This window comes from Ciconia boyciana, chromosome 1 (assembly GCF_034638445.1).
Source record: "Ciconia boyciana chromosome 1, ASM3463844v1, whole genome shotgun sequence".
NCBI classification, from domain to species: Eukaryota; Metazoa; Chordata; class Aves; order Ciconiiformes; family Ciconiidae; genus Ciconia; species Ciconia boyciana.
Genome location: NC_132934.1, coordinates 101,748,423 through 101,768,687, shown reverse-complemented (window position 1 = coordinate 101,768,687; position 20,265 = coordinate 101,748,423). Strand labels below are relative to the sequence as shown.

General features: G+C 38.4%; 1 protein-coding gene across 13 annotated transcripts in view; it reads right to left on the bottom strand.

Moving 5' to 3' along the window:
• The window catches only part of EPHA6 (EPH receptor A6), a 532,004-nt gene that overhangs the window by 154,539 nt on the left and 357,200 nt on the right, over nucleotides 1–20,265 (bottom strand). For 12 of the 13 annotated variants that reach the window (XM_072885203.1, XM_072885210.1, XM_072885220.1 and 9 more), the window contains one exon: nucleotides 12,485–12,609. The exons of the other annotated variant lie outside the window; for it this stretch is intronic. In XM_072885203.1, coding sequence (XP_072741304.1) covers nucleotides 12,485–12,609 — 125 coding nt within the window. The remainder of the gene's footprint in view (nucleotides 1–12,484; nucleotides 12,610–20,265) is intronic. 13 annotated transcript variants of the gene reach the window in all.

The following is a 20,265-nucleotide window of genomic DNA, read 5'->3' as shown; positions in this document are numbered from 1 at the left end:
AGGCTGGAACTCCGGTGTGAACTCGAGTCAAAGGGACTGTGACCTGTGGATGAATCCATGTGGGAGCAGGACACCCCAGAGCGTCTGTGCCCATGGATTAGTCCATGCCAGAGCAGGTATATCTTGAAACGTCTGTGGCCATGGTTATGTCTGTGCCACAGCAGGTATCCCTCTGAAGGGACTGTGGCCCAAGGATAAGTCCACGCTGGATAAGGTGCACCTCGAAGCATCTGTGGCTGTGGATGAAGTCCATGCTGCAGCAGGTACACCTCGAAGCATCTGTGGCTGTGGATGAAGTCCATGCTGCAGCAGGTACACCTTGAAGCATCTGTGGCTGTGCATAAGGCCATGTTGGAGCAAGTTTACTTCTGAAGGTACTACATTCTGTGGATAAGTCCAAGCTGGAGCAGGGGCAAGGGGAGGACTTCATTGCAATGTTAAACCTGATGGTCTGTCCAAAGGGACCAGAGGTGGAGATTGTAATGGAAATACCTTTAAATTGTTGTATCCCGGGATTTGAGTTGCATGTTGTGGGAATTACTATAGCAGGAACCCCTTGTTGCTAGCCAGGCTAGGAGCAAGGAGGAGTTCATTGCAATGTTAAACCCTATATCCTGGTCCAAAGGGACCAGGGTGGAGATTGTAATGGATATACCTTTAAATTGTTGTAACCCATGATTTGAGTTGCATGTTATAGGAATTACTACAGCCGGAACCACCTGAACCAATGGAGGAGAAGCCTTACAAGAAGCAGTGCAAGTGCAGCAGTGACCTGACCTGAGCTGGCTTTGGTGCCCAATAACTCCAAGCAACACACCACCTCTCCTGTCCTGAGTAACAACCATAAGAGATGAAGCCCAAAGTCATGGACTAAATGAACTCAGTGGACATTTTGTGGACATTTTACAAATATTTTGTAGGGGTGGTCCATAGACTAAGGGAATGATATGTGTGTATTATATCAAAGGATGGGAAAAGGGTGACGGTGGGTAATGAGAATGTATTGGATAGTGTGAGACCTGAGCATGACGTAAATGGTATGGAATAAGGGGTGGATACTGTCCTGGTTTCAGCTGAGATTGAGTTAATTTTCTTTAGAGTGGCTGGTATGGGGCTATGTTTTGGATTTGTGCTGAAAACAGTGTTGATAATACAGAGATGTTTTAGTTGTTGCTGCACTAGCCAAGGACTTTTCAGCTTCCCCCTGCTCTGCAGGTGCAGAAGAAGCTGGGAGGGGACACAGCCAGGATAGTTGATCCAAACTGCCCAAAGGGCTATTCCATACCACATGACGTCATGCTCAGTATATAAAGCTGGGGAAGAAGAAGGAAGGGGGGGACATTTGGAGTGATGGCGTTTGTCTTCCCAAGTAACCATTACGCATGATGGAGCCCTGCTTTCCTGGAGATGGCTGAACACCTGCCTGCCCATGGGAAGTAGTGAATGAATTCCTTGCTTTGCTTTGCGTCTTGTGAGCTTTTGCTTTACCTATTAAACTGTCTTTATCTCAACCCACGAGTTTTCTTACTTTTGCTCTTCCGATTCTCTCCCCCATCCCACCAGGGGGGAGTGAGCGAGCGGCTGCGTGGTGCTTAGTTGCTGGCTGGGGCTAAACCACGACAGCTGGTTTTAAGATTGGTTTGAGCCTAGGCTGAATCTTCTACATAAATATATTTTATTCCTAGAAGAGCAGACTAACGTACACTTTTCTGTTTTCATTTGCTACTGAATATTTCCTACCTGGCAAATACAGAAAAGATCCTTACTGATATACAACAGCTTGGAAACAAGCCATACTTAAAGCAAAACTATTCATAGTTGTTTACTTGGTTCATAGATACACATAAAAGAGCTATTAACTCTGGTTCAGTGGTATTAATAAAGCTATCTATCTCATTTATTTAAGTAAGCAAAATACCTACTTTTATAGATAGTATTGATTCATATTGCTATTGTGAATCTGGAATAAATGACTGAAGTCATTAGGATTAATTTAAATCTACATGAATGTTATATAATCTACACATGCTAACTTTCACATGCTAACTGTGTATGCAGTTCTTTGGGACAACTACTTTCTTTTTCAGAGAAAATCAGGACTTATAAATATAGAATAATGTTGACAATATTAATACAGATTTCAACACCACCCAACAAAAATCAATTTTGGAGGAAGAATTTTGTCTCTAAAATACAAACTCGGACACTAACTAAAGTTTGACTTTAAGCACTCCAATACAAATAATAAATGAGAGGCAAGAGGGAACCTGCTGATCCATATATAGGGACAATCCTTTGAGATTGTGTAGCGTTTTTCATTATGCAAACCTCTTCAGATATAAATATATCAACAGCTATTGAAAAGTCACTGAAATATCACATTATTTGTGCATCTGTGAGCATGTGTGTGCATTTTTTTGTGTCTCAGTGCAAGCAGACAGCAGACATCTATCTTGTAAAGTTAACTCAAAAGGGCTGAATTCACCTCTGGCATCATGACTATATTGCAGCATTTACATCAACAATAAATATAGCATATTATTTAAATTTATGTTTTCTTCAAACACCTCAGTGAGTTAATAGAGGAGTATAAAGCAAAAATGGAAATCTTTTTCCAATTAGTTTAACAATTTCAAAGGACAAAGTAAACAATCTAACAAGTAAACTAAAATGCTGATTTTACACTTTCAAAACTGACAAAGCAAGGTTTGTTCCTATTTTTGTATCAGGGAAGTGGCCATTTCTAATTTCACTAACTTCAGCAGAAATAATATTTTTGGAGTTGGTAAAAACAAACAAACAAACAAATCTGAAAAACTTTTGAAGAAATTTACAGACAGGTGACAAGACCTTTTTAAAAAGGAAGAGCTGTCTCAGTCACTAAAGAATTGCCACTGTATTAATATAATATATTAGTACTTCTGGCAGCATATGCAAGAAAACCAGCTATTTTGTGCAAGGTCATTGCAAATACAAGATGCATCAATCTGGTGAAGTTACTACAGCAACATAAATGTTTTTATGAGCAGCAGGTGAATTCCTGCAAAAGACTCTAAAGCTATTAACAGCTTGGTAAGGAGTACATAATAATAGGTTGTTAACTCCGCCTCCCTGACAAGAACATCAAGAAAGGGCACTTTGAAACTATTAATACTAATACATTAAAAAAAATTTAAAAAAGGAAAAGAGAGAATTTTTACATTATGTTTCTTTAAATCAACAAAATAAACATTTATGATTTTATTAGGGCACAAAACTACGTGGGAGTTACTGAATAACATAGCCTTTCTATGAATTCAAGCTGGCTAATGAAATCATGCATTTAAATGAAAAGCTCCTCTAATGTGCATTTTTCATTCCAACAACCACTCCTCAACACCACCAAACCCACAGCTTTTATTTAATACATGGTAAAATGCTTATGCTAATATTAAACATGGAAATAGTACGTTTTATTGCATGAAAATTGAATGGCTCTCCTTAAAAGAGCTTCCTCTTTCTCTTTGGATTTTTCTCCCTTCTCCCAGAATGACGGCTTTGGGGACCTCCCTACTTAATAAAAAAGAGGTTGTCTATATTATGCCGTGAGTGGCTTGGTCTCCATTTCAGTGTGAAAAAAATGTTAAAAGTGGAAAACTAATAGCAATCTGTCCTTCTGCATGGTTAGTGTGCAGTTGCAATGCAGTCTCAGAAGAAGAGAGGAAAAAAAGAGACTTTCTCTGTTTTTCCCCAAAAAAGGAACACATGTCTTTTTACCTGTTTTCCCCAAATATCTCCTGAATGCATGAAGGATTACAGGAAAAAGCTGCAAGTGAAATGATACCTCAGTATTGGAACATTCCTTCATTTAGACAAAGGTATAACCTCACTTATGTCTCAAGGTACATATCTTCTTGATTTAATCTGTGAATCCACATTTATGGTTGTGAAAAACCAATTTCTGAATGGTAAGTAGTTTGTGTATTATGAAAACAGTGTCCTAGCTTCAGTTTTTAAAATAGTTTGGGCTCATAGATGAAGACTTTTGGGAACTTTTAAGCTAGTTCTTATTTTAAGAAGGTCTAAAGGAAACATTCTGACATGTTTTAGGGAAATGGAGACATGGACATTGTATTTAACTTATAAATAAGGAAACTATTTTTGCTTAGATGGCCATCTTTTGGCAGCTACACTAGTTATATTTAGATCATTGCTCACGAAACCCACCATTCTTTTTGTAAATATATGTCAAACTTTCAAATCCAAAGTTTGACTACTGAATGTGTGTTAAGGTACCTGAGGGAACTACAACTCTAACTTCAGATACTACTAAAATGTACTGCACCTAAACTCAAAGGTGAACACACTGAAACTAGTTAATAATAACAGCAACAACAACAATAATAAAATGTTTTAAGTTGAGAGTACATTCTCTGTTTTGTTAATTCAGGATGAAACATGTTAAACTTCCTACCACTTCCTTTTGTGCAATTGATATAGTCTCTCTGAAGAGACATTTCTTTTTTACAATACGTTCATCGAAATCATCTAAAGTTTGTCCTTGGGAGTGAGCTGAAACTTACTGCACTATGAAACAGCTGCATCTGATTTTTGACCCTACCTAATCACATGCTTAAGATTAACAGCTGATTCCTGTGGTTAACATTATTATTCTTGCTGTGTCAGTAAACTATTTTTAAAACTATTTTTTCTGAAGTTCAAATGCTGAATGACTAGAAAAAATGTTTAATAATTCCTTTTATTATGAATCAACCTCTGCTATTAGTGGATTTCGCTTTTTTAGCTTTCTTTGAGGTATGGAACTAGCTGTGTGGTGCTGTTTATTGTCTTGTAATAGTTTGCATACCTCCTATGCCTATGTCTTTGAAAGAGTTTGAAAACCATTTATTCAAAACCATTAATGCACTTTTACTACATTTGTGCAGCTCTTCTAGCAGGTACCGGAATAAGCATTGAACATGCAATTTTCCTTGGGAAAGTGGTATTGGCTACAGACAAGAACACAAGATCAGCAGAGACTGAACTATGTTTTTTTTTAATCAAATCCACTAGGCTTGCTTAAACAGCATTATATTTCTCGTCGAGATTTTTTGGTTCAGCAGGAATGACACTAGTAATAGCTCTGTAGGCTACTTTATTATTAAATACAAAGGTTTAGAAGCTATCTCTAAATAATTGACGACAACGATTAGGAGACTAGCCAAACCAGGCACCTAATGGAGAAGGTCTAGCTCAGAACTTCTTTGATAAACCCTTTGCTGCATGTAATTGATATTTAGAGGCCAGATTTCTTTTTCTCCTAATAGTAATTATACCAGTGTCATTAATAATGGCTGCTGCAAGGTCCTTAGGTTCTTTCCTGCAGGCAAAAATTATATCTGGTCAGAGAGTCTCATAATTATTCATTCTCGTTTTCAACAGTACTGAGATCTATTTTTTTTCTTTTTTTAGAATCTAAGGCTTTTACAGTTCTTCCCTTGGGAAACTACGTTAATAACAGCAGAATAGAAAAACTGAGAAGCTTGTTTAACATCACTTACTATGCTAAAATAAGCTAGGAGATTTTGTTTTAATGAGTATCTCCCAAAGCACATTTGTAGTGATTATTTTTTAAAAACATTCCCCAGACATGGTTCATTTCCCAGGAGCTCCGAAGGGCCGAGAATGCCAGAGGCGCTCCTTGGAGCCCTGGTGCCTCGCTGCGACATGCTGATCTGTTCCTGCAGCTATGGTCAAATACTAAGGTCTGCTTAATACTACTATCCAAAAGCTCTTATACATCCAAATTACTCAGTGCTCTTGTTTTTATGAGAATGTGCTGAAAATGTAATGAAAATGTATTATTTCATGAGCCCTACATTTCTTGCTTCTAGTCACATCAGAAACATGTTACTTGTAGGCAGCAGATTGCTACTTACGCCTCAAATAATTTGAATAATTGAAAAATATTACAGGAGCAAAGTGTTCGTTTTAAAAGAGAATGATTAGCATGAGGCTAAAAATTGCCCAGCTGATCATTCAACACTAATAGCACAGTGCTCGCCATTTTATACTGAGTATACTCAGTATATATACTCGCTGACTGGCCAGGCACCTGAAGTGCTCATATGCTCACGCCTATTGTTATAAGCCTTTTCTCATTCCCCAACCTTGTCACTGATGTTGACTTTAAAATTAAGTTAGGAAGTTTGCAAGGGTATCAAGCATGCTATGGTAGGTATAGCAACAATAAAAGAATATGCCCAGGGAAAGAACCAGTACATGCTAACAATCCAGCCACAACAGTACCAAATGAACTACGTCTGCTCATGAATAATGTGACACAGTCTGCAGGCTCCCGTCAGCCTCATGTGCATTGGAGCTGGTGCATATATTATTCTTCATGATTTAAAAATCTAACATAAAAGCAAAATCTGAATCAAGAAAGAAATAGCTGGTACTTAAGGGAAATAGGGAAGTTGTAACATAGTTGTGTCTGAAAAAAAGTGATCTTTCTAATCAGTTAAACATTATGCAAAATTGTAATTAAAGAGGTGGAAAGACTGGAGCAGTTTAGCTTTTTAAAGTAGTAGGGAGGTTGAGGGTCAATGGACCTCACACATCATACAGACCTCACAGAAAGGCATAGGGCTACAGAAGAGAAATGACTAATCTTACTTCACCTTTCCAAACTGTCACCCAGAAATTTGGAGGACTGTCTGATCTACATGACGTGGCTTCTTATAAGAAATGTCCATAATCTTGTCTAATGAGAACATGTATGGCTCCTGCTCATTTAGGTTAGATTCTGGCTGATACTCAAGTAGGGTCAGGTTCTGCCTGAGCAGAACTGAATTAATCTGAGAAGATCATAATGAAATATCTCCTTAGCTGGAGAAGACACAGAAGAACATCTGTTGTGCTAAACCAGGATGAGTCACACACCTTACACTGGCAGTTCACATGGGAAAAAAGCTGGAATGAAACAACTTGCGCACGTGCGTCAAAGTGAGCTTGATGTGTTCCCAGGGCTCCCAGGGCTGTGCTATTGCTGTGCTAGTCTTCAGTGTGGTACTGAGCATATCACAAGATTATCTGTTGCTCAAAAAGTGTAGAAAAAAATAGCAAGGTTATCAGTTCATACCTCTGTACATGCACCGAGTGCCACATGTTTTTGCCATCAAAGTGCAGAGTATGTAATCTATCATACATATACACTTCTATGGCTTTGAAATAACATGGTGCACATATTTCTAGACAGATTTGCTTTAAACTACAGAATACTATTGTAGGCAAACAATTCTGAAAGACAAAATTACTTTCTTGTTTACAATTTTCCATATTAATTTTTGTAAAAATAATTCTGTCATTCAAAACATTATGCGTTGATAGTCTTAAATCTTCGCATTATTCCTATCAAGTCATTTACCTCAAGGTCTCTTACGTATTTTACTACTCAAATTCAGGATGGCTCATTTTAATTAATATTAATGAATATTCAAAGAAATAGCGGTGTTTGTTTTAATATTAGATTTTAAGAAGGAGCATTGTTTCTCGTATAAGTTAAGTAAATACAGCTGTAGACTGATAGAAAAATTAACAAGGTCACACAGCTTTCTAATTCTTTAAACCTGGTACTTTCCTCTATCTCTCTGCTTCATCGGCTCTTCATCTCTTTTTAAAATCTCATTTGAAAGCTAATTTCCCCCTTGCCTCTACTGCTAGGTTATTTTCTCTCTTTTATTTATTAATTCAACTCTAAATAATACTAGAATGGAGGAAAAGTCATATCTGACATCCTACATATCCTGTCCACTCACTGTCATATGGAGATGGGTTAAAATTTTTATGTGAAAACTGCCAGTGAGTTGCAAATTGAGTCTGCCAACAAAATGAAGTATTTTGTCAAAAGGATTTGGCTTTAGTGTAAATTTCATCAAAAGACAAGAAAGCGAAGAAGCATCAGCCAGTCCCTCCATCCTACATCCTGCTCCAAACAATAGTCTCTGTTTGGAGATGTCATTGCAATGCCTTGGGATATTGCTTGGGTACATCCTATTAAAATCTCTTCTCTATACACCGGCTTCCTCAGCTAATTATATATTATCTTGTGTGTAACAGAAAATATAATCCAGCTGGTGTATTTGGGCCATATGGGAGAACTTAAACTTAATACAGTTGCTGATATGTATACAGCTTAGTATGCTTAATACAGCTCTCAGGGAGCATTAATTTTTGATGATTAACTTTAAGGGTTTGGGTGGAAAAGGGGAGGAAAAGGCATTTTCCAGTTCAACAGCACAACCTGAAGTGCAGCTGGTATAGTTTATATCCACTGAGTATTGTGTTTCCTTTCCCGTGAGGGAATTCCTACAGAAGGACTCGGCTTCATTACAAGGCTGTAACAAGGCCATATCTTATCCCACTCCTCCATTTAACTTGAACATGCGACCTTTTTGGCGAGAGCTATATAGAATACGAATGCCCTGGAATCTTTCAAAAAGTAAAAGCTTTGGTCAGTGTCTGAGTAATAGTTTTAGAGTATAAAAGCAAAGAAACTGCAATTATATTGATATCTGGAGTTTGATTTTTAAAGGGAAAGACAATACTGCCTATGAGAGATTTTTTTCTTTTAAAAGTACTGGGCTGTTTGTGGAAGATATTAAAGGATTATAAAATAGAATGGATAGATAACAGATTGCAGAATAGGGCAGACATCCTGTATCAACAGAGATAATTTGCAAATATTTAATATCTATGAAGACTACAAAGAAGGTCTATGAAGAAATGCTTTTCAGAATACATCTTAGATCTCTAAAGTCAAATATTTGATGGATTTTCTGTGTGTTGCTGTAAAGACTCACTTATCGTCTAAGGTGACAAATGTTGCTAACTATAGTTTTCAGAATGATTCATAATCTAGCAGAAATAAAATATTTCGACTACCAGGCCTCAACATACAGTATTATTTCGGGATCATGATACTCTCTCTCTGGTTATATCACATAACTATTCAAGCAATGGAAAACTTTTTCTCTTTACTGTGACAAAAACTCATAGCATCTTGGACTGAATGTCTAGGAATTTTTGTTCTCCTCACAGGCCAAGTCAGCTCTCTAATTATGTCCTAGGTCAGCTTACCTTCACTGCATTTTTGGCTGAAAAGCTGCAGAACAAGTGACTTCTTGTCAGCCAACCCCATAAATATGTACCAGTGTATTCCTAAGTAAGAAACTAAAAATCTGTACAATCCATATAGAATTGGCTCACAAAAAAGTTTTATTTTCTCAAGATTTTCATTTTTAGAGACAGATACAAAGCCAAACAATATTTTGTTAAGTTATGATTCTGAGTATTTTGCAGCAGTTCACTGAAGAAATGAAGGTCATATGAAAGGTGCTTTAAAACAGACAAATTACTGAGCTGCTTTAGTATATTTTTAAATTAATGTATATGTTCCATACTTGTAGCTTATTGATAGCCTTGTGTAACTTTCCTTCCCTATTTATTTCTTTATTATTTGGTAGAGTCTTTCTCAGAAGATGCGAATATTTTTCACAGAGAGGGCTTAATTTTTCAATAGTTCTCTGTGTGCAATTTGTATTGTGCAAGAGTGCAAATATAAGTTTCTTGCATATTTAGCACAGTCTAGCCTCCTTCCCTTGTTCTGCTTGTTCTGGATATGCATGGAAAGATGCGTCTCTATGTTCTGGGTTCACCGTCACTAATTTGTCTTAAAAAATTGTTGGAAACTGCCCCATTTTGTGGAGGGCTCACAGTAGTTTATTAGACAGCTAATTTGATTTCTGTAAGTTTACATATCTTTCATGAAACCTTGGGAGCATGTGACGAGATATGACTTCCATTTATGAGCCGCAGGATTCCTACTGGTTATAATTAAAAGCAAGCATGCTCCCCTAGCATGGTCCCCAATGTCATCTTGATAATTTTGCAAATGTCAACAAGGTGTCTTATAAGAATGGCAGTTCATACTTCTGCAATTTTAAAATCCTGCAGAGTTCTTCAGAGTTTCACAAAGTTAAGAAACCGATACAATCTGTTGAAACTGGGTTATTTAGTGTTTGTATTTGATGAAGACATTTAATTTCTTGTATTGCATATAAGAACAAAGCTTCTTTTCTTTTTTAAACACAAATGACAGTAAGAAGGGATAAAGATAGGACTGCAAAAGCTGTTCTATTTTACTAATTGGTGTGTTTATTAGTACCTAAGGATACCGTTCTCTGAATTTTATTGACTACTTAAGACATTAATAAAATTTCGGAGGTTTCATACTAAACTTGTTCTTGAACTTTAGCTGAGTTTTTTACTCTCCAGTAGAGGGACGTCTTTGTGGCAAATTCATACTAAACCCAGTAGACAATTATTTCACTTTTATCACATTTTTTGCGGGTATGCAGCACCATCCCTATTTTGTCACTGCTGCTGAGAATATAAATACTGATACTTCCCTCTTTGAGGGTTACTGGGAAGCCTGAAAGATTACAGTTTCACTTGCTGTATCTACCCCTCACACCCTCTTTTTTTTTCAATATACAAATCCCATTTGCATTTGGCTGCTATACTTATGCGCTATTAAAGTTATAATGTACATTTCTTCAGCACTACATAAATATAATTTTCTAATTTAATACTGCAAATCAGCAGACTGACTTCTAGTACTAGATTATTTGTGTCTCTGGTCTAGAATCTAGTCTCCAAGACAGTTCTTCAAAATCTGTCATATACCTATCCCTCTGCACAAATAAGTGATCTTCTCACTGCTATTGCTGGCTTGTTTGTCTTTCATTCTGCCTATTACATTGCATCGCCAGAGAGCATGCCTGTTCTAACTTACTAGCAAATAGTGTATTCAAGAGCTATGCATTTAGTTCAGTTAGTGACTTAGGGAGAAAATAACCCCTGTGCAACAGTACTAGAGGATGCCAGCAGTTCATTTATCTCCCCACACCTAAGAGGGAAGAGAAATTTATAGTTAAAAGGTATTCCTTATGCATTATAAATGGTGAAAACAGAAAATGGTTCTTTTTTTGGTAGAAACGGATAGGAGTGGTTTAAACTCTCTATATAACAAAGGGCTGTGAAGCCTGTGTGTCTAGTCTTGCTGCACAACAGACAAGTCTAAGCAATATGTAGACCTCTAAGGAGAGCTATTTGCCATGTCACTCAGTATTTACAGACATTGGCAGATCATTATTCGCAGATCACAAATTGTTTTATAAACATAAGCTTTATAATTTAACATCCATATGAATGGTTTTGAATATTTGAAATTGTTCCTATTCAACTGAATGAAATCTCACTATTTCTCTTGTTTAATTCACCCGGTTATTATTTTAATATCAACAAACAAACCAAGGGCAGTGCAAGTCATAACGTAGCTTACTATGGTAATGGATCAAAACCTGAAGGACTTCCATTAGTGTAGGAAAGTAAGGTTTCCTTGCTTTGGCTACCAAATATGCTAAGCAATCTGTCTTCTCCCTCTAGCTGTATTTAAATTGTTTGGATTTTTTCCCAGTTTACCCTTTTTTTCTGCATCATTAAAGCTGCATAATCTCAATAGAGAAGTGCAGCCAAGGAAGAAAATTCTCAGATATCTACAGAGCCTAATGTCTCTAAATCTTTCTTTCATGACTTGGCTTATATTTCTGTTCTTTGTGGTCCTCTCACATACCCATTAGTTCCATTGTGACTTTCAGATGGGGACAGAGAAATAGCAAGAACTGACTTAGCAGGTAACTGTTTAAGGTATGGACAACAAAAAAATCTTGCCTATGTCTCTAGGAATGAAGGCACTGATCAGCACTAAATTTTACACTGCAAGCGTAAGGCCCTGTAGCCAACTGGAAATGACGAAACGCGTTTTGTGCTTTGGGAGAAGCAGGCTTCAAATTATGCTTTCACAAGATGTGCTGTGTGTGCACCTTGTACATTTACTTGTAATGCATGTTGTTGCCCACTTTTGTGTGAAACCACGTAATTTTGACAGAATGCCAAAAATTTGACACGAATGCCATGCAGTTTCTCTCTCTTGTAACCTTTTGTAACCCTCTGAACAAGGCTGGTGCACTCTCATTTAAGCACAGATTATTGCTAAATGATGTTGCAAAATTAAATCACATTGACATTCACCTCAATTGTATTGTTTCAGTGTCACTCTAATGTAAAGTTTTTACAGTCCATAAATCAAAATATGTTCAAGCATATGATCCATTTATCCATGTTTGTAATGTAGTTACTATGAGACAGGTATATCTACTTCCTGCCTGCTGTTCTACTTGATTTTCATGTGAAACAAGACAGTCATTAACAAGTCAGAAGTAAAACAATGAAAAATCAGTACAAAATAAAGCGTCTACTTATATAGCATTGTATGTGGGATCAAGTGAAAAGTTTAAAGTATTTTTTTTTTAATAGTAAAAATACAAAACATATTGCTCTTTAGGATCTGAGTTTGGGTGATGCCGTAAGTGAGACCTACTTTCTCATAGTACTTGATCTCGTAGTCCAGAATGGCTCCATGGGGAAAGTCCGGCTCTTGCCAGGAGAGGGCAATGCTGTTTTGGGAAGCCCAGTCCTTCCTTACCATACCTATCAAGGAGGGTGCTGAAAGGGAAAAGGATAACTAAGGGTTAAAGACGAAGCACACGATTTATCCTTTCAACCTACTGTCTTAGGCTACCAACCCGAGGTAACTTTGAGTGACCTCCAGGCAGAAAAGCATGACAGATGGCAATTCTCAGGGAAACCATATAACCTGGAATTACTGTCTCAAGTACATACCAGTAACTCCTTTGTTAAAGTGCAGACCAGCTTCTGAAAAATGGCTATATACAAAAACATAGAAAGAAGCGCCTGTGCCGGTCCCCACTGCCGGCTGTGCGCAACCAGGTTGTGCTGCTGGCTCCGAGGACATCGCGTCCAGAGCAGAACTGTGCTTCAGAGACAGTAAATCCTACATTCTGCTTTAAATGTCATAATTCAGCTGTGCAAAATGTACATTCAGTGTACTCTTTGGGGTAAAATAAAGTGTCACAGCTTAAGACGGACACAACGAATCCTGTTCCTGCTAGCTGGGCTGGCAGCAGCAAGGGCATTTTAGCCCATCAGTGAGGCAGCTGTGTGCACAGAAGAGCCAGCTTGTTACAGGAGGCCAGTGGCAGGGATTGGGTTACGGGCAAACCGTGGGGGCAAAGGTGCCCCCAAACCTACCTCCTGTCATTGATACTGCAGGAGTGCAGCAGCGCGGTGAGTAGGAACCGCTTCCAGCAGCTTTTGGAAGGGGCCCAACACGGGTGGATACACCCAAGAGCCCAATTATCTCACCATGGGGTTAACTAATTTTAAGAATTGGATTTTCTGCCCTTTTGGAAAAGAAGGTGCACTGTTATCTATGCAATAATTTCAAATGGTGCAAAAATTGCATTCTAGAAAACGATCTTTGCTTATTTTATTAATCTGCTCAAGCATGTCAAAGGAGGTCTAATATTCTCCAGACACTAATGCTGTTTTAATAGTATTAATGTGCAGCTTTCCCAAATGTTACAACAAAACCAGTCATGTTGTTCAACAGTCCTGAAGACAACTGAGTAAGCTGAACAAACCAGCTACCATTAAAAAAAAAAAAAAAGTTCTTCCAGTGGTTCACAGCTTTCGCTATTTGTCTTTCCACTACCAAATATCCGTTTATTACACACCCTCCCCCTTTCCTCTCTATTATGAATCTTACTTAACCTCTCTTAAGCTTCCAAGGAGCTGCCTCCTAAAAATAACACATTTTTATGACTTCTGTTTTTATCTTTTGAATGAAAGAGGCTCCCTAGGTGTATTGGGTTTGCCTGGCAAGGTTTTGGTAGCGGGGGGGCTACAGGGGTGGCTTCTGTGAGAAGCTGCTAGAAGCTTCCCCTATGTCCAATAGAGCCAGTGCCAGCCGGCCCCACTGCTGATCAAGGCCGAGCCCATCAGCGATGGTGGAAGCGCCTCTGGAATAACATATTTAAGAAGGGAAAAAAGTTAATGTGCAACAGTAATTGAGAATTATTGAGAATAATGTGCAACAGGAGTGAGAATATGTGAGAGAAACAGCCCTGCAGACACCAAGGTCAGTGAAGAAGGAGGGGAAGAGGTGCTCCAGGCACCGGAGCAGAGATTCCCCTGCAGCCCGTGGTGAAGACCATGGTGGGGCAGGCTGTCCCCCTGTAGCCCATGGAGTTAACGCTGGAGCAGATATCCACCTGCAGCCCGTGGAGAACCCCATGCCAGAGCAGGTGGATGTGCCCGAAGGAGGCTGTGACCCCATGGGAAGCCCATGCTGGAGCAGGCTCCTGGCAGGACCTGTGGATGTGTGGAGAGAGGAGCCCACGCTGGAGCAGGTTTGCTGGCAGGACTTGTGAGCCTGTGGGGGACCCAGGCTGGAGCAGTCTGTTCCTGAAGGACTGCACCCCGTGGAAAGGACCCACGCTGGAGCAATTTGTGAAGAACTGTAGCCCGTGGGAAGGGCTCACGTTGGAGAAGTTAATGGAAGACTGTCTTCTGTGGGAGGGACCCCACGCTGGAGCGGAGGAAGAGTGTGAGGAGTCCTCCCCCTGAGGAGGAAGGAGCGGCAGAGACAACGTGTGATGAACTGACCGCAACCCCCATTCCCCATCCCCCTGCGCCACTGGCAGGGAGGAGGTAGAGAATTTGGGAGTGAAGTTGAGCCTGGGAAGAAGGGAGGGATGGGGGGAAGGTGTTTTAAGATTTAGTTTTTATTTTCTCATTACCTTACTCTGATTTGATTGGTAATAAATTAAACTGATTTCCCCAAGTCGAGTCTGTTTTGCCCATGACAGTAATTGGTGAATGATCTCTCCCTGTCCCTATCTCAACCCACGAGCCTTTCGTTATATTTTCTCTCCCCTGTCCAGCTGAGGAGGGGAGTGATAGAGCGGCCTGGTGGGCATCTGGCGCCCAGCCAGGGTCAACCCACCACACTAGGAAAATGAAATAAGAATCTGCTTCTAGTCACAAAATTTCATGCCTTAGTTTTCTTTCCTGTAAATATTTCAGGAAGTTTAAGAAATGAAAACAATAAATTCATTCTAGAATGCAAACAAACAGCAAAGAAAACAAACCCAGTTGTTTTCCTTTGAAAAAAGAGAAATTCTGTGCACAGACATGCACCTAACAATCTCTTTCTCTGTGACAGTGCATTTATTCGAGAGAGAAAATAAACTTCCATCCACTGTCAATCTTCCCTGTGGATAACTGTTTTGTGGTATAATAGTCCAGTCCTCTCTGATGTGGAAAAAACCCAACCCAACATCTAACACTAAATGAAAAAAACCTACCAAAAGTAATAAGTGGACAAGACAGAGCTTACACAGGAAACTGTCCTACACCTGTACTTACGCCACTTTAACCACCGGTCTAATGCAAGGGAATGAGAGAAAAAAAGAATTCCTGCCATGTTGAATAAAGGATTAACCTATTTTTCAGGAAGTCCTTAAACAGCATAATGTAAGCAACTGAATACAACAAAATACAAGTGAATAAAAAGCATTCATAGGTTCTGGACCAAAATGTTATTCTGGGTATGTATAACTACTCCGTCAGTTAAAATGAAGTTTTTACTCTTGAAATTGAGGGTGAAGCTGAGCTCTCACAATATTTCTCTGGGGCAAAATCAGCTACTCCAAGCAGAGAACAAAGATAGGTCTGTTTAAAGGAAAACAGGAGCTAGCAAACATGGATTTGTATTTGCTAAACACTGATCATGGGCCTATGAGGGCAATTGCTCGTATACATTTGTTTACCATTTGCTGGTTTTGAGTCTTTCACCGGTATTGAGCTGTGATTTATGGGCAGGTCTGAGGGAGCTATAGCAACCTTTCAGATACATTGGATATACCCTGTGCGCCTGCTCATGGATGGGGGACATCGGCTGGGCCACCTTCCCCAGCACATCATGGCTTCATCTCACTGCATTTGGGGGCTCACTGGTCAGACAACCAAATCCTTGCAAAATGATTGATCTTGATTACAGAAAACACCAGGATAAACTGTGGATATAATTATATTCTTGGTCCTTCTAGGCTTTTAAAATATAGATTACTACTATTACACTTCTTCAAATTATGACCTAACATTTATAAGCTTTTCATATGTGGTGCGTTTTTCTTTGGGTTCTGATTTCCAGATTTATACAGTAATTTATGTGTGTTTTCAGCCTGAGCTCACCGCAGTAACTCTTCCATTTGAGCAAGCCCATATCAAAACACAATCCTGGTGCAACAGAAGATCATCTCAAATGTTCAGTATGAGAAGTAGCCTGTGTCTTCTCTCTGGGAAACTACTCAGTAGCAAAATAACGGAAGAAAATTACTTCAGCCCTCTCCTAAGCCAGTTGTGCTTGACCTGCACTTGAAACTGAAAACCCCGTACAGCAAGGCTCACATCACACCTATAGCACTGTGCCAGCACTGCATCTCCTAGGCTGTGAATACGAGAAGCATATTTGTGTTTGTATTAGGATACCGGGCAAAAAAAAAAGTGTGTGTTTTAACAAAAAGTCACAAAAGAGTCACCATTAACCATTTCTTATATGTTCAGGAGGATGATCCTACTATTTGTCATACAAAGGTTATCTATTCACATCTCGGAGGAAATAATGACTTCTAGGAAAAAGATTCCAGTCAGAAATTTGTTGTACAAAGAAAGAGACAAATAAACCCAAGTAATTAAAAGCTGCAGCTAGCTCAGTTTCTATTTCTTTAGTTGTTGTGAAGTGCTACTAAAAGCAATACTTTGCACCAAGAAATTTCAGCTTCTTATAACAGTTACTCACTAGAGCAGAAGTTATTTAGACCCTAAAGATCCTATCCATTTATTGTTAAAGCTCTTTTTAACCGGAAAATTGTAAAATAGGTAAATCCTATTTGCCCATTTATAAAGATTGCTCTAATGTTCCTATGATGAATCAATGGGAAGTTCTTTTAATTAGTTGTTTCAAATCCAGTAGCTGCAGGAGAGCTCTAATTTGGTTACCCAATGAAACCATTTGAAAAAAAAAATGCTTAGAAGCACAGCATGGCTTTTAATCACTTTAATGGCAGCATTTTCTTGCCATTGGTACTAGGCTGAAGGATGGTTTCTGGCTCTTGAGCTCAGCGCTGATCTCTGTTTTGTACTAGGATTCTTTGCACCATCTGCTCTCTATGTTTTCCTCTACACTGTTATAAATTTCTTGAATTGCGATGAGTCATCTACAATGCTGTGAGCTTCTCATTTAATTTAGTCTGATAAGTTTCTTTGTCTTTTCAAATTTGTATTGAATAATGAAAGTTCATTCCTTAATTCAGAGTGAGCTTATTTTATTCTAAATCTCTTTGGCTTCTCTTTTTCAGAATCCCTTTTCTCATACGCTACACAAAGGGCAGAAAATGTGTATTTTAAACAATGATTGGATTCCAGTGTCATTTCTCTAGAGACTTTCTTATCTTCTGAAGCTGACTTCCATTATCTGTAACTGTCTGATTTCAAAACAGGTGATCTGTAGGGTTTCTGAAGCTTTTTTCCTTTAGTCCGTTTTCTAATTTTCCAATTTCTTGTTTCATACTGTTTAAAGTAGGCAAAGAATTTCCAGCATTTCTCCCCTGGTCTCCAGGGCTGAACAACTTTGACATCGTGCCCATTCACTATGAAGAGGCTTCAGACTCAACGGCAGCTGATGACAAAAGCTCACCTGATGTCTGTCTGTACATGGAGCACTCTCCCCCTCTGGTATCTCATTTCAAATCTTATTTCTTTGGTGAAGAGAAACCATGACAGCTCAATGGCCTTTTACTGGCTGACAGAACAGGCCCTACCAGGTATGCACAATCACTTTCTTGTTAAAAAATCTACCATCCAGCAAAGAAGAACAGCTGCATCACCGTTGTTCTCTTCCCTCCTTCCTCCCTGCATCATGTCTGTTTTGGCCAAGGCCAATGAATTGCTGGCAGATACAAATTTGGAGGGGAGGGAGTGGAAGGGTGATCTGAACTGTACACATGTTGTGTTGAGGACTGCAACTTTACTCCTTTGGACACCATCATCATGAGAAGGCTGTGGGTCTCAATGTGTAAAATACTGCCATTTGGGATAATGTGGCCTAATTTACTTAGACGTTTCTATACCTCTACCATTACCATTAATAATCTGAATTGCATAATTACATGTTATTCTTTCCTCGAGACCTCTGCCTGCTTCAAGGCACAGGAAAGACCATACTCACCAAAATATAGCGCTTTATCACATATTTTCTGAGTAGGGGTTTCCCAGTAGAGGAGGGAATCCAGCTCCCTCCCTGCTTCTTCTTTCTCTCCTACCTCAGCCACTTCCCAACTGCAGCTGGGGGAAAATACTGACTGAGGCCCACTCAGCAACCTTGATTTTCTTTGAAAACTCATTAATTGATCCCTCCTAGTTTCATACCATATAGTTACAGGAGGAAACCTGCTTTAACGTCCTGCAGGGAGCCTGCATTCCTCTTGTTGGGGAACAATTTATTTCATTAAGGGAAGGACAGTTGAGGGTGGAAGAAATATCAATGCTGTGAGGACTAATTTATGTTGACTTGGGTTTCATGTCTGTGTTGGTCAGAAAAGAAAAGATGACTGTTTTCCTGTTCATTAAGAGAAAAGGACTTTTTCAAGCTTATATTACAGGTTAAATCACACAGTAAACTATGCTTAACACTAGGAAAGTTATGGTTATCTCATCATCCAAAACCCATTCAACAAAAATTTTAGGAAATTAATGAAACAGAATATAGTATAAGTACATTTACTTTCAAATGTTTTCTCCTTTTGCTTAATTGTAATACTAGAAAGTTCTTTTGTAAACCACTGATACTATTAGATTGAAAAGGAAAAATAATACAGCTATACTTTAAAAAAAACCAGTCAGATTTTTGTCAAACCATATATATGTGGTATTTATAATTATTAATTATAGAGATGTACCAAGGTCTAATTTTCAAGTGCTTTTCTGGATGGTAAAAACAACCTTTGCAACTTTTTGTATACCAGAAAATGCTATTATATTTAGATAGTGTTTCTCCAGTCTAGGTTCTGTATCTATATTAGAATTTCTATACTATTGGACACTAAGTATGATCTTATATTATACATAGCAATAAATAAAGTCTGAGATTTTATTCATGATCCCACACTTGGAAAAATTGTTATTTCAGCGCACAGTAAGAAAAAATATTGATTTTACTTCTGATTCTAGAAAGTCTGTAAGAAAGGTAATAAGCAATAAAAAGATGTTTTCTTAGGGGAGACATTCTACTTCAGTAACAGAACTGGAAGTAATGAAATGACATTTCCTGATCAATGATCATACCTCCAGTATTATTAGCATTTGAGCTATTTACCAAGGAAGGATTTAGCAGAGAAGCTCAGAGGCCAAAAGCCTTCAGCCTTCTTTACTAACGCCATGCGTGACATGTATTATCGGTCAACTGACGAAGATGTAGTTGTGCTGCCTATCATCTACAGCAGTCTTCATTCCTGCAATATGATTATTAGTCCTCCAGCAGAGATGCATTTCTTCCTTTTTTTCTTTTGTGTTTGCTTGCTAATCTTTCTGTTGCTGTCTTTGTAGGATAAGGGAAGAGAGACTATTTTATGAGCAAGGAATGTGATATGGATTCAGGAGACCTATGTTTATATTCTTTTCTGGTTGTGCTCTAGAGATTTTCTTTAATCTTTTGACTGAGCTATCCTAATGCACAATGTGAATGTCAATACCTTCCATTATTTCCAATATGTGAGCACTTTCATGTTAGAAGTGTGTGTGTGTCTATTTTTATATAGACTAAAAACTAAGCACGAGTTTACATGGAAAAATTACAGAAATATGAATAAAAATTAAACTTTTCTAAAAAAAACAGTTCATAACCCATCTCTCTGTATATTAAAGATGTTAACGTGGCTGAAACTTTTTTGGGTTTATGCTGAATTCAGTAAGAATTCTTTTTCTTACCATACAAGGCTGCTTCCAATTAGTGTAGTGACTAGATAAGATATTTGACTCTTCACATAATAGAGTCTCTTATCTTCTTAATCACTTTGGTGGTAATTCACAGTTATAATGCTTGGAGGGGATACTATTACTGGCACTAACCTTGGAGTTCAAAGTTGAGCATGGAGTTTTCCTGACAAGGCATTAGAGCTAGCAAATTAACAAGTTTGGGGTGAAAAATAATGTTTTAACTTTATTTTCTTACACTAGTTC